At 40.7% G+C, this 13,627-nt stretch overlaps 1 protein-coding gene across 2 annotated transcripts in view; it reads left to right on the plus strand.

Annotated features, from left to right (window-relative positions):
* The window catches only part of CHCHD6 (coiled-coil-helix-coiled-coil-helix domain containing 6), a 108,151-nt gene that overhangs the window by 632 nt on the left and 93,892 nt on the right, over positions 1-13,627 (plus strand). For both annotated transcript variants that reach the window (XM_039695554.1, XM_039695555.1), the window contains exons 2-4: positions 728-857; positions 1,769-1,823; positions 2,694-2,820. In XM_039695554.1, the coding sequence (XP_039551488.1) occupies positions 728-857; positions 1,769-1,823; positions 2,694-2,820 (312 nt within the window). The remainder of the gene's footprint in view (positions 1-727; positions 858-1,768; positions 1,824-2,693; positions 2,821-13,627) is intronic.

Raw genomic sequence — 13,627 nt, forward strand, 5'->3', positions numbered from 1 at the left:
ATTGGGCATGATAACAGTGTAAAATGAAGGTATTAAAATCTGTTAAGTTGGGTAGTAGTGAAAATATGTTGAAAATATGTCTTCTGCTTGGCAAGTCTAGATGGGGAACAGCCTCATTTCATTTTGTTCTGCAGCCAGACCCTCTGACCTTGGCAGGAGAAAGGGGTCAATTTTAACAGTGCTGTGAGAAGCCTTTTGGACTGAATTACCAGAAAACCTCAAGTTAACTTTTCTTTCTTTTTCACAGGTTTGAACCCAAGTCAGGGAGTGAAAATGAAGTTGAGATTGCAGAAATGTTTGCAGGCTCATGTGGGTGGGAGGCTGTTCTCTGTCATTTGGGTTGCAAATGGTTTGAGCTGGGTTAGCAAGTGTGGAGCAAGAAGAGGAAAAGATGCACTTAAAACCTGCTTTATTCCTTTCCTTCCACTTCTGGTAGCTTTGTCCCTATACAAAGGGTTGACTTGTTTAGGGGTGCTCTCCACCTTTGTTGGTGTTTGTGGAAGATTGCCTGGTGAAGCTTTCAGGGTCAGGCAGTAGATTGGAGGTTTTGTCAGTTACTGCTGGGTTTTAACAATGGAAAGTCAACATCCAAGTGCTGTCTGTGTGGGTTGGAGGAATTGCAAGGAGGTAACTGACAATACTCCTGTGCTATCATGGAAGCTAACAAATGGGGAGGTTCACAGTGAAATGCACACCAGAAACTGACGTGGCTGGTTCTGTGTTTCAGCTCACTGAAGATGTAGTGAACCGGATGAAAGGATCCCCTCAAAGCAGGAGGGAGACCCAGAGATCTCCCCGAGCATCCAATGGCACAGCTCCCTCCTCGCTGGCTGCAGAAGGGAAACCCAGACCTACAGGTACTGCTGCCATGCATGTCACACAGGATGCTGGTAGCTTCCAGTGCTGCCCCGTTGTGAGAGGAGCTCTTTGGTTAGCCTGTGTCACTCTGTGAACATTTCTGGCTTTTCAGATCAACGTGCAATAAACAAGGCAGAAATATTTTGCTTTTCCTTTCTGGCAAGCTGCCTTGTTGTCTGCTGTACATGCACAGGGTGTATAATGTGCATGGGTGAGGGAAGTGCTGCTTTGTATTCTTTGCAAAGAAGCTCCCAGAGAAAGATAACCCATCTAAGCACAGCTGGCTAAGTGGATGATGAAAACTTGGGTTTCTGAACTTGACTTTATTTACATGTCAGAAAACTATTTGATTTCTATTGGTTCTCAAATAGGCTTTGTTGATCTATATCAGCAGTGTGGATTTGTTTAAGGCATCCAGACTAAAATGGAGTTAGGGAACTAGGCCTTTGCTTTTAGGGATTTGTTTGCTGTCAGCCTATATCTTTCCTGAATGTAGATTTAGCTTTATGGCTGGCCTGAACTCCATCAAATAATTTCATCTTCACTTGTGGAATCCATTTTAATTACAAGCAGAGGAGAAGGTCAAGAGGAAGACTTACTGGAACTAGAGGAAGGAAATGGAAAGTAGGTCTACAACCATGCTCATATTTCAGTATATATAAGGGTTTGAGGAGTTAATATCCTCACACAGAAGTTTTCTGTAGCATGGTTTATTCAGCATGCCTGTTTGAAAATGATGCTGTTGGTGTGTCTGTTTCATAAACTCACTCTATCCATCAAACTTAAATTTTCTTGACTTTCTTTTTATCTTGATGAATAATATGAATTTTTCCTAAAATAATCTATGATGTGGTGAAGGACTGCATTTGTAGTCCTACTAGTTGTCACAGGTTTCTCTTTTCCTTTCTAGAAATTCAGCCACCAAAAGCAAGTGACTCTTCTGCAGAGCAGGAACTCTACAGGAGGTGAGGTGAAGCTCTTGAAAAAGACAACAGTTTAGCTTTGTTGGGAATGTACCTATGTATGTATATGTCTGTGTTTTTCTTCAGTCTAAGCATAATGAGTGTGTGAGGAAGCAGCCCCAAGTTGTGCCAGGGGAGGTTTAGATTGGGTATGAGGGAAAATTTCTCCACTGAAAACGTGGTCATGCACTGGAACAGGCTGCCTAAGTCAGTGGTGGAATCACCATTCCTGGAAGTATTCAAAAGGCCTGTGGATGTGGCACTTGGGAACATGGTTTAGTGGTGAACATGGTGGTGTTGGGTTAATGGTTGGGCTTGATCTTTTCCAACCTTAACAATTCAGGGATTCTGTTCTATGATTATGTTTTAATACCTGAGAATCCCCTTTGAAGCCTTTTTCAGTCCAGGGCTGATTCTCTTAGTGCTGCTGTTGCATGCATTTTGTGTGGTTTTTCTTTCCTGTGTAAGAGCCAAAGAGCAGCATTGTCAGCCTGGCTGACACCTTTTATTGTTGTATTGTCCCTTGATCTTTTCCAAAGCAGTGTCTATTTGTCTGGCTAACTGCTTTCTATTTTCACTGTTTTCAGGTGATAATTAAGTACTTAATAGAACTAAATATAACTCAAGTATAAGCTTGTGTGGTGCTATGCCTGCTGTTGTTGCCACAGCTGTACCTCACTGGAAGTGCAGGTCATATTAAAAGTTTGTTGAGCTTTGAATTCCTGCTGATGATGGGATTGTGAGCAGATTTTGTGTCAAATAGATTCTGGATTTGTGTTTTGGCTCTAAGCAGGGATACTCCATGACAAGCCATGACCCTTCTGTTGGCAGAAGTCTGGTGATGACCCTCCCTCTCTTTTGGTGCTCACACAGGTATATGGAGGAGCAGGCACTGGTCCAAGAGGAGCTGCTCCGGCTGGCCAAGAGAGAAAGGGAAGCAGCCAGTGAGGCCAAGGAAAGGATTGGCATTATTGAGGAGAGGCAGAGAGCAGCCCAGCTGGTGAGTAACAAACCCCCTGCTGCGTTTCCAACCTGCACAGACTAAAATGGCTCTGCTTGAGGGCATTCATTTAATGTCATTTGTGTGATGAGCTTAGAAACTTGGGTTGAGGCTGAAACATTCCTCACCTCACCCATCACTTAACATTTTGACTTGCAGCATGTCACTCCCTGCTGCCAAGGCATGAACAATGGCTGTGCTGGGGACAGCAGTGGCAGGGAGTATGGGGTGTGTGTATGTGGTCCTTGTCTAGCTACAGAGAACTCTTTTTCAACTCTTAAGTGTATGAAATAAATGTTTCAATATATACAGGATCAAATTCTGCTGACCTGATATATCCTGAGACTTTGCTCTGTTGTTTTTGTTTTTTTTTCCTAGGGTATAATAGTGCATGTACACAAGTTAATAAAAAATAATAATGTCTTCATTTGTTTGAGTCTTATAAATCTGGTAACAGAAGAACTGTTATAAAACTGTCAAGTTTGTAACCTTTGTAGAAAAATTGTAACCTTTTGAAGAAAGTCTAGGATTGATTTTTAGGGACCAGGAAACATAAACCCTTTTTTGAACACACCACTGACTCCCAAACCAATTTCTTAGTGCCCAGCAGGCAGACTTACTTTTGGGAACTTCTTGCTGCAGCTTTTGCTCTTAGTCAGGCTCCTTGGTGTTATGATGACCCATTGGGTTGCTGTCATACCAGTGCTGGAGGCAGAAGTACAGAGAGATGAGGCTGAGTAGAGCAAAAGGCTTTTATCAATCACTGCAGTACACTAGGATTGTCATTGGTGCTTATTATTCACATGGTACTATTTTATATTATTTTCCATACTGCCATTCCTATAGTGTACTGTCTGTAACCAGTGCAGAGTCTTACTGGAGCTGCCACTTTTTCCTGGCCTGCAGTGGTGTCAGGGTGTGACAGCCAGGTGCTTGCCACAGTGAGATCAAACTGCCCATTCCTTTAGACTGTGCTGTTAAAAATTTGAGAGAACTAGACCAAGAGACTTCTGCTTGCCTGGTGCATGCTGAAAGGATGGTTTAGGGAAAGGACAGACTGGAGCATGGATAATCTTTATTGTGGTTCTTTCATCCTACTGATCTGTAGCTTAACCAATGTATGATTGATTCAAGTGAAGAATCCTATGAGGTTTGGGTTTATTTGGTTTTTTTTCCTATATGCTGAATGATAACAGGCCTGGTTTACCCAGGGAACATGTGAAACGTTTAGAGGTTATAATATAAAGATATTTTTGGGGACTGAATAAATAAAATTATGTAAGATGGTGACAGTGGTTCAAAAAAAAGGTCTTTGTAGCTGCAGTCCATCTCTGGCAGTGATCCCTGGCAGCTGCTGATGGACAGCATGAGAACACAGCAGGTATATAACAGCATTTCCCACCTATACCCTTGCAAATTCTGATGTTCTAAGACTTAGGGCTTTGAAAGCAAGAGTTTGTATTTTCACTTTGGTGGTTAGCAGTCTTTAAGGAAATTCTCTTCTGTGAAGTGGTCTGTTTGTGGTTTTGGACCCAACTGTACTTCGTCTCTGTGATAAAATTTGTGTATGATTGGATTGGTGGGTGTCTGAGATTGCTCTCCTGGATGGATACAGCTTGTGAATGGCTGCTGTGTGGCAGGAAATTTCCTCTTGGCAGATTGGATTCTGACCATGGGGTGCTGGATGATTGATGAGCTTCAGAGCAGTGATATCTGAGGCAGGTGACTGTTGCTGCTGTGCAAAGTACATCTGGGTCAGCAGGTGCAGTATTAACACTCTTTTCACTAGAAAGAGAATATTCTCTTTATGAATGCAATTAACTGACTTCTGTAAGAGCAAGGAGAAGTTGGTGGATTTGTTGTCCAATCTAAAGATGTGACTTTGCTCAAAGTAGAGCCCTGCCCTTCTGCAATGAGGTGGAGTGTAATCCTGGATAAATGTGGCTAGCAGAGTCGTGGAATATTTGTGAAATGAAAAGAGGACTTAGCTAAAATGAGTTGGGACCTGACTGCTCACATACAAAAGTTGTTTTATTATCTGAATTACCTTTCAGTCCTATAGTGTTGCATACCCAGATATTATATACTTGATGCTCTGTAAAAATCTGATTAGGGTCCCCTTGTGGTAAATAGTGACCATGGTGTGTTTTCCCAGAATGTGGTGAAAGAATGAGAAACTGTTACATTTCATTGCTCTTTAACTATCTCTTGATCAGTCATAAATTTAGGATCCTTAAAAAAATGGGATAGTCTAGTCTGTCCTTGCAAAGATGAGGGCAGAGCTGTTGTTTATCAGCTTCTAGATACCTTCCTAAAAAGGAACTGTTGTGGCCAGACTTAAATTATCCCTATCAGACTTGCTTTATCTCAGCTGCTGTTTCCTTTTGGGCATGGTTACCTTATTGTATTGACTCAGTCCTACTCAAACCATGTCTGTCCTTTGTCTTCTAGTGTTATCCTCCTTTATTATGAATAGGGCTTGAGTGTTTCTTGCTCTTCTGGTTTTTAGCCCCAGCAAATGGGGAAAATACTGGGTATGAGGTGCTTGTCCATGTCTTGTGTCAATCTTCTCTTTCAGGTAGAAGATACCTTGAGTTCTACTACTATCTAGGGGTAATCCAGGTGCAGATAGCAATGGAAAGTATCTGCTTACATTTCTAAGGGAGAAATTTCCAGGGTTGTTTTTGTTGTTGTGACCTATTAGGGAAATGAGATTAAAAATGGGGCAACTCCCATGAAAGCAATAACAAATAAATAATTTGCTTCTTAAGCAGCACTTAATTTGGTAAAAATTGAAAACCACGCCACATATAATTAGAAAGTTTTATTCATTTTTCTAGTATTTGCAATAAGATCTTGAGCTGCCCTGTGCTCTTAACATATCAGTAGTTCAGTGATTAGTAGCTCTTTTTTGTACTGTTGTCTGCAGCAGGGCTGGAACATTCCCCTGTAACCATACCACTTGTATAAATCCAAGTACCATAGCTGTATTTTGAAGTGATTTCATTGTGGTTGTGCTGAACGTTGCATGTCATTTAATCTGTTCTTTATGGCTTTCACTCACTGACTTTTATTATTGGAAATATTGCTATAAGCACTTCAGTGTTATTGTATGGTGCACACAAAGAGAGGGTGGACTAGAATTAACCTTTGATATAGGACTTGCTGTCAGCTTCTGGGGCTAGTTACTTGATTCTTTATGGGGCAAGGTGCAGATCAAAACTTATTTTATTGTGGTTTGTATATTTTGTTTAGCTAATGTTTTCTCCTTCATGTGTACTGGTTTCAAGAGGGATTTAGAGTTAAGTACCTGGGTCCTTTTCTACATTTTTGTCGTGACCTCTCTTTTTCTTTTAATGCCTTTGAAGAAGGTACTTAGCTTCTAGATTCCTTAGGTTTTGAGTAAAACTCCTTACAGCTTTAGTTTAAGAAGCAAAACAGCTCTGTAAGTAATAGTGCACCATTGACTTTCCTCTTTGAGTGAATATGGCTTTTTCATTAACCCTGGGGACTGGCTCAAATGGAAGTAGTCTGCTAAGCTGCTGTAGAAGAACTCTCCCCAATTTATATTAGAGATAAAATGTTTTGTTTGTTTGTGCAGCACTGCAGGATCATGGTGCTGAGTGGACTCTCTGAATAATTTAATGCTGTGGGTACTTACAACACAACAAGGATTATATGTACAGTATTTCAGAGCAAGGCCTAGGGTGTTTAACTAATGCTGGTGCTGTGCCTTAAGTCTCATGTGAAATACCCAAGAATTAACACAGCTATCTTTAAATCCTTTTCTATTTCTAGCATGAGGAACTTGCAAAGTTGTCAGTCAAGTTATTTAATTGCTTGACTATGTTGTGAATACTCTCACCATTCCCCTATGTGAGAAATCTTTCCTTTTTCATTTCCAGTTAATCAAAACCTCTTCTCTTAACTTCTCAGTTCTTTCAGGTTTCCTTTTTCCCCCCTCCTTCCTACCAATAAAGGAAACTTTGCAAACAAAGCTGCTCTTTTTCCTCCCTTTTGCTTTTGTAATTTCTGAAGGTTGAGCAGCATGTGCAGCATATGCATCAGGAGCCTCTTGGAGCCAGTGACTGTGTGCCTGATGGTTTTCGCTGAAACCTTTAGGACAAATCAATGTGGAATGGGGATGGATAAAAGCAGAAGCTGGGGGGGAATAAACGCGATTAAGCGAAGACATCTCATTACTACTCTAGAAAGGGAGGATTATAACTTATAAAATAGGAGGATCTCATTTAGAGGCCATGTGCACTTGTGTTATCAGGACAGAGGGAGAGCAAATAGAATAAATGAAATTAATACTTTGAAAAGAAGCATTACCCGGATTTGAGCATTGAACTAATATGATTTGTGCAAAGCCCTGAAGTTCTTATCTCCATTAAATACCCCAAGGATAATGGCTTTGTCAGAGTTATTGACCAAAAGTTGTCGTCTTCCTTCTCACTTTGAAAGAATGAGTTCAGAAATGGGGTGATGGTAGGACAGACTTTGCACTATGACCAGCTGTTTCAGGCAACACTGACGGGCACTGGCTGCTGTGTGAAAACAGACTGGGCAGAGAATTCATAATTGCTGGAAAGTTTATCCAGCAGTCCCTGATGGATGACTTGCTATTCCCAGTGTTTCTGATCATGCCTGCTCACTGGCTTGCTGGATGGCAACCTTTGCTTTCTGGTGGTTTCAGCATTGGACTGTTGTGACTAGTATGGCTCAAATGGACGTGAAAGGAAATACAACAATATGGGCTTGTTTCAGGTTGCTTCAGTAGCTGATTATAATTGGTCATAGGCTGTTGAATTCTTTCAGATGATTTCTTGCCTAGGTATGATGTCTTTGTTTTTCAGAGCCTCTCATCTCTTCTCCTTGATTCAGGAAAGATGGGATGAAGGAAGAATGCGTGATTGGGAATGCCTTTGATCAAGCAGTGGGTTTTGATAAGGGTGTCACCTTGTGAGTGTGGCATTCTGAACTCTTGGGCTTTGCTGTGGCATACTTTGGACACTTCCACTCTTGATTTAGTGTATATTTGGCTGCTGACATTCTAACTGGTATGTTTTCTTCTCCATTTCAAAGAATGTGGAAGTAAAACTGCTTTAAATTACTGAAAACAGCATAAACAGCCAGTTCATAGATTGCTACGATGGAGGAGAATTTTGGTGTTAAGGAGTGATCAGATATTTTCTTCTTCACCTGTGAAAGGGATGCAGGAATGATCAAATCAGCCCATTTGTGAAAAGTTTCCTTTATATTCCTGGTAACTGATGAAGCTTTAAGTGAATCCTGTGGGTTTTTTTGCTGTGAATTGCCCACTGTTGTTGATCAGCGTCAGCAGTAGATGCAGCTGAGCTGGTACTGAAGATTGCTTTAGAAACTGTGCTGAACATGATTTAGTTTGTGAAGGCTTTCATTTGCTTTGTGATAAGCTGGGGATCAGCTTCATCCTGGCTGATTAGCCATAGGTAAGCAATCCTAGATTAACTGGGGTTTTGTTGTGCGTAATCTCCTAGCATTGTGACAAGCTGTAGTGGCCGGATGAGGCCCAGCAGTAGCATGGTGCTTGTTGGAACTGTGGCAGTGTGGAGCCATCAGTGAAGTGACTCTGCTGGTTTCAAGGTCACGTCTCTATTGTCAAAACTTGTATTTTTTTCTCCCTCCCTGTTTATTTGAGTTGATGTAATGAAAGGTATTGTCTCTGTGAGCTTTGCAGCATCGTTTGGAAACTGCTCACCTCAGGGACAGTTTATTTGGTCCTGCTGGCTCTACAGCTAAAACACAGCACGCTGAGCTGATCCCTTCCCTTTCTGAAGCTGTAAACCTGTGTGTAAAAAAATAGGTTGGTTCTGGGAGGTGACATGGCTAATGCATGAGGTTTGGTGTTTCCTGTCTTTTTATTTTCTATAAATACTTCTTGATTAAAGTTTTTTATGGGTGAGGCAGAAAACTTTAATTGAAATCTGAAAGTATGGAGGCTTGTTTTAAATAATAGTGGAAAACGAGCAAAAAGCCCCCTCAGTTTGATTTTCATTGATGTTGCAGTTGTTAGCAACAAGTATCTATACGTGTTTATGAACTATACATTTTTTTAGATTGCTTTTTATGTTTTCTTTAGAAAACAAGTGGTGCATTTAGTTATTAGAATCTTTATTCCTGCCTACAGTGTGGGTGACAGCAGTTGTGGGGCAGCACCTCCTTGTGAACATGGTTTGCTGTGGTTTGGCTCTTTGCAGAGCGTTCACAGGCTGTGTGTCACAGACCTGCCCTCAGTGCCTGCAGAGCCAGGTAGGCTCCTAACCAGGTTAGCAAGAGTGGCAGTGTCTTGGGCTGGAAGTTGCAATGCAGTTGTTTTTGATTGCTCTCACTAATTGACAGCTAATTTTTTCACTAATTAAATAAAGTTGCCTTTTAAATATGTTGATACAAATGGAAATATGTATTTTTAGGTTTGAGACTTAATGATTTATTACCAAATGTTGCAAACTATTGACAGGAGGATTTAAATAGCTTCAGTTCTTGTGCCTTGTATCTCTCTCAATGTTGTTGTGTGAGCCTGAGACACTCTTCCAGACTTTCTCACATATATTAGTATGTGGAGACTTTAAAATTAGTGTCTGTTATCCTCTAGTCTCAGGCCAGAACATCCCTCCTTTTCCCTACAATTGGGCTCCTCTTTGTCTGCTATCCTCTACTATAAAAGTATTTTTCTTCAGTGAAAGAATTACTTAGTGAAACCATTAAAACATTAAACATTTAAGGGATCCCTATAGAAAATAATCTTGAAGTGTTAAATGATGGACTTTGAAAAGGTTTGTATTAAATTTAAGCTTGGCATGGTGAGGATCTATCTACATGCCTTCTACCTCCAGCAAGCTAATAACTTCTGTTCTCTGGAGCATCAGTGAGGTCTAAATTTAACTAAAGCAATTTTGGAGAGTGTGCACTACAATAAAGGCAGAAATTGAAAACACAGCCAATGCAAAAGAGAACTTCCTCTTCTCTTGAGGGAAGGAGAAGGTGTTACCTGGTTAAGGGTAAGATTCTGCCTATGTACTGCTTATTTTCCTGCTACTGCTGCTCTGATTTGTCAGACACTTATAGCATTTTTTAATAACTTCCAGTTTCTGCAGCTAGTCTTTTATCTCCTGACTGAAGGTTAATTTGTGTTTGGAGAGTTTTTGCGGATTCCAGCAGCTGATGGTCGTTTGAGCTTCTCATTTTTGTAGTCTCTTGAGCTAAGAGACCTTATCACAAGGTTGGCCTTTTTTAAAATCCAACAGCTTCAACAAATTGAAGTTGTCTGGGGTGCTGCCTACTTCCCCTGTCTTGCCTTCAATTTTCCATGCCCGTATTTCACACTTTTTTTTTTTGTCTACCAAGTTTATATACTCCACAGAAACTTCTTCAAAATGCTTTTGTTCTGACTTAGGGTTACTGTAAAGCCATTTCATAATTTAAGAAGTAAAAGATAAGATTAGCCTTCATTTTCCCCTATGTATAACTACAAAATATTAAATTCATAAAGAAATAGGAGAATAATATCTTGATATTTTTCTGTGACTGGTCCAGCAAAACTAGTACTGAGTCTTCTTATTCTGCTGTCAAACTACTGTGTAGTAGAGAATTCTGCTCTAATTTACAGCTCATTGAGGTGGGGGATAAGCAGCACAAGACAGGCCCAAAGGCCATTCTGTATCTTAACTGTTCCATGGATCACCACCTCTTCCGTGCACTGTGGTGTCCCACTTGGAATCACTGCGTTCCACCCCTTCATCCAAATACAATTTACTTTTCTCAAGCATAGGTAAATTACAGATTAAATTAGCAAAATCTTCAGCTAATGGGAAGATTCCTGATGGGTTGGAATGTATCTGTGTGATAGCACCTGTCAGTGCACAGCCCAACTGGCATGGGTATTCCAGTGGGAATGCACCAGCTGCTCATGGTAACACATGGGCTTCTCCAGCTGCCAGAGCCAGGCCCAGCAGAGCAGGTGTGTCCTGGGCAAGATCGTGTTTCCTCAAATGCACTGTCTTCCACAAGTCCCAGTACAAATGGCTTTGTAGGATGGTACTAGTAGGTCAAACTGAGTCTAAATGGTATGGTTGGAGTAATCAAAATAAATACTGATGTAACTTTTTATTTCTCACCTTAAGGAACAGTTAAAGTGAGCTGATACAAAGACTAAGTTTCACTGAGGTTTTTTCCAGTTTGTTTATTCCCTCTGCTCCAGTTGGACATCCTCAAACCTGCCCCAATTTGCCGATGTTTATTTTAATTCTTGCTCGCTTCTTTCTCTCCCCATTTTTTGCTTTCCCAAAGCTGCAGGACGGTTTGCTCCTGCTGCCTCCCCTCATTGCTGGTGTTATCAGGCACGTGTGCAGCGGGTGAGATTGCAAACGCCGCCGTTCTCCGGGATCCTGAGCATCAGACAATGTTTTACACGGCGTCCCATTCTCTAGCTGGCTGGTTGGACATGATGTTGGTACCTTATCTTCACGCTGACACACACTGGACATTAATAGAAATACATTGCTGAGGCACATGTGTGGAATTTCAAGCAGCCTTTCTAGCTGTGCTTTAGATAGTCTATTGTGTGCTTAACCTCTTGGAAGAGGTTTTGATGAGAAAAGCGTGATGTTAACTCTTGGGTGGCTGGCTGGACTCTCTCAGAGTTCCTTACTATAGTCAGCATAATATCCTCCTAATTGAACACTGCTTATCTGTTTTGGAGTTTCAGCAGGCTTAAACTTATCTTTCTATGATTAGTATTCCTCCTTACTAATGCAGATTTTTAGGGAAGAAATAGCTGTGTTTTGCACATGAGGATGAGGTAGGAAATATGTTGCTACAGAAGGAACTGAGTTGCCAGCACCTTTATGTAGTTTTGTCTAAAGTCTGTCCCTTTATTATTTTTGGCTCTCTGATTGTCGTACATCAGTGAAAAAAATGACCTGGATGCAGCTGCTTCTATTTGCCAGGAATTCTTTCTGCTTTTGGAGCACATCAGAATTTTTATTGTTTTCTTTGTGCTGTATCTGTATACTTTCTCTGCTTGTTTGCTGTGGCCATCTGCAATTATCTGTATTATTTATGAGTGCTGAGTAAAACATGACGGAAAGTAGCTGCTTAAAAGGGACTGTACTAAGGGAAAGGAAATGAGCTGATGACTTTGATTTTTAGACAATGAAAATAGAACACCTGCAAGCTTGTGAGGAAGGGAAGGAATTAGAGTTAGCTGTATTTCTTTTTCCTGCCTCTGCATTACATAGGGGGTTTAGAGCCTTTTAGCCTTCAAGACTTTGTGATAATAGGCAAACTTGAAGGATGATACAGTAGGAATCGAGTAAAAATTGATCAAACAGACTGAGCAGGGCTATGTATAATTACTGTCTAAAATAAAAAAAAAAAGCTTAAAAAAAGTTTAATATTTACTTGAATAGAACATTAAACTAAGGATACATTTGTTAAATAACCAGTGCTCTTCCAATTAGGACTGAGAGCTTGCCATTTACATTCACTGCATCTTCAGCCTAATGCTTTTGCTGTGGAAAAAGCGGTTCACTGACTGGTAGATGATTTCAAGCCCCTTTATTTTTTCAAAGATACAGGTTCATGTCTCTTCTTTTCTCTCCATCCTCTGAGCAGAATGGATTTGTTCCTTGGTTCATCTTGCTGTGGCTGTAATTGGCACTGTCAAGCTGAGACTCTGGCTGCCCCCCACCCCCAGCTTCCGAACTTCCAATGCACAAAAGGTTCCTTACAAAAGCTGCTCCCTTGCCAGCTGAAGACTTGAGTAATCACTCATTTTTGTATTTTCATATGATATTCTCTCCTAGTTTAACAGCTAAATGTGGAAAAAGGGGCATTGGAAATAAAGATATGTTAAAAAATGCCGAACCAAAAGAACCAAACCCTCAAAAACAACAAACCACACAAAGCAGTGCCCTGAAAAAAAAACCCAAATCAGAAAAGCTCCTCCCAGAGCAACAATAACAACAATCACTATATCAACTGAAAATAAGCTTGCATGTTTCTTAAACCCTTTTTCCTAATTTTTCAGCATAAAAGAATTTCAAGTACAAAACTTGAAAAAGCATGAGAGCTTTAAACTGCAAAGCCAGCTACAATTTTAAAGATAATGAACATCAGTCCAGCCTATAGTTTTCTATCATTTAAAAAGTTGTCTCCCCAGCTGCTGTGCTGTTTCCTGTTCAAGACTCAGCATTTTGCAGCGTAATTTTTCAAAGCTTTGTGTTACTGAAGGTTATCATAGAGTTCTGTTAAAAAGCTGCTTGCCTGTGATTTCCTGTTAAACAGTGATCTGCAAAAAGAGGTGTTTCCATGGTCAAGTAAGATTTTGATACTGCTCCTTTCCTGGAAGAAGAAGTGGGATGCATCAACACCCTTTCCCATCTGATGACTGTTCAGAAGCCACCTCTTGGGTCACTGCCCTTGTTCCAAACTGTGCTGAATGTCTAAATGCAACGTCTAAGCTGTTGCCAACCACTTGAATTTTCTTTTTTTCAGACTGGTTTAGAAGTAGTCCATCAAATTTCATGCATCTGGTGTAAAAATAAGAGTTTTCATTGTAATTAATCTGGGTGGAGTGTCAGTTTGTGTCCAGATTAAGTGGGGACCATTACCTGTACTTATGCTCCAATGTCATCCTGCCATAGCAGGCTTTTTTTCTGAGTTAATAAGGGGTATGGTAAGGTACCTGCAGGGAGAGAAGCACTAATGGTCTTAGCTGCCATTCTCCTCTGTGCGGATGGGACTAATGTGGTTGATAAATACT

Source organism: Passer montanus, unplaced genomic scaffold (genome assembly GCF_014805655.1).
Source record: "Passer montanus isolate IOZ18808 unplaced genomic scaffold, ASM1480565v1 scaffold9, whole genome shotgun sequence".
NCBI classification, from domain to species: domain Eukaryota; kingdom Metazoa; phylum Chordata; class Aves; order Passeriformes; family Passeridae; genus Passer; species Passer montanus.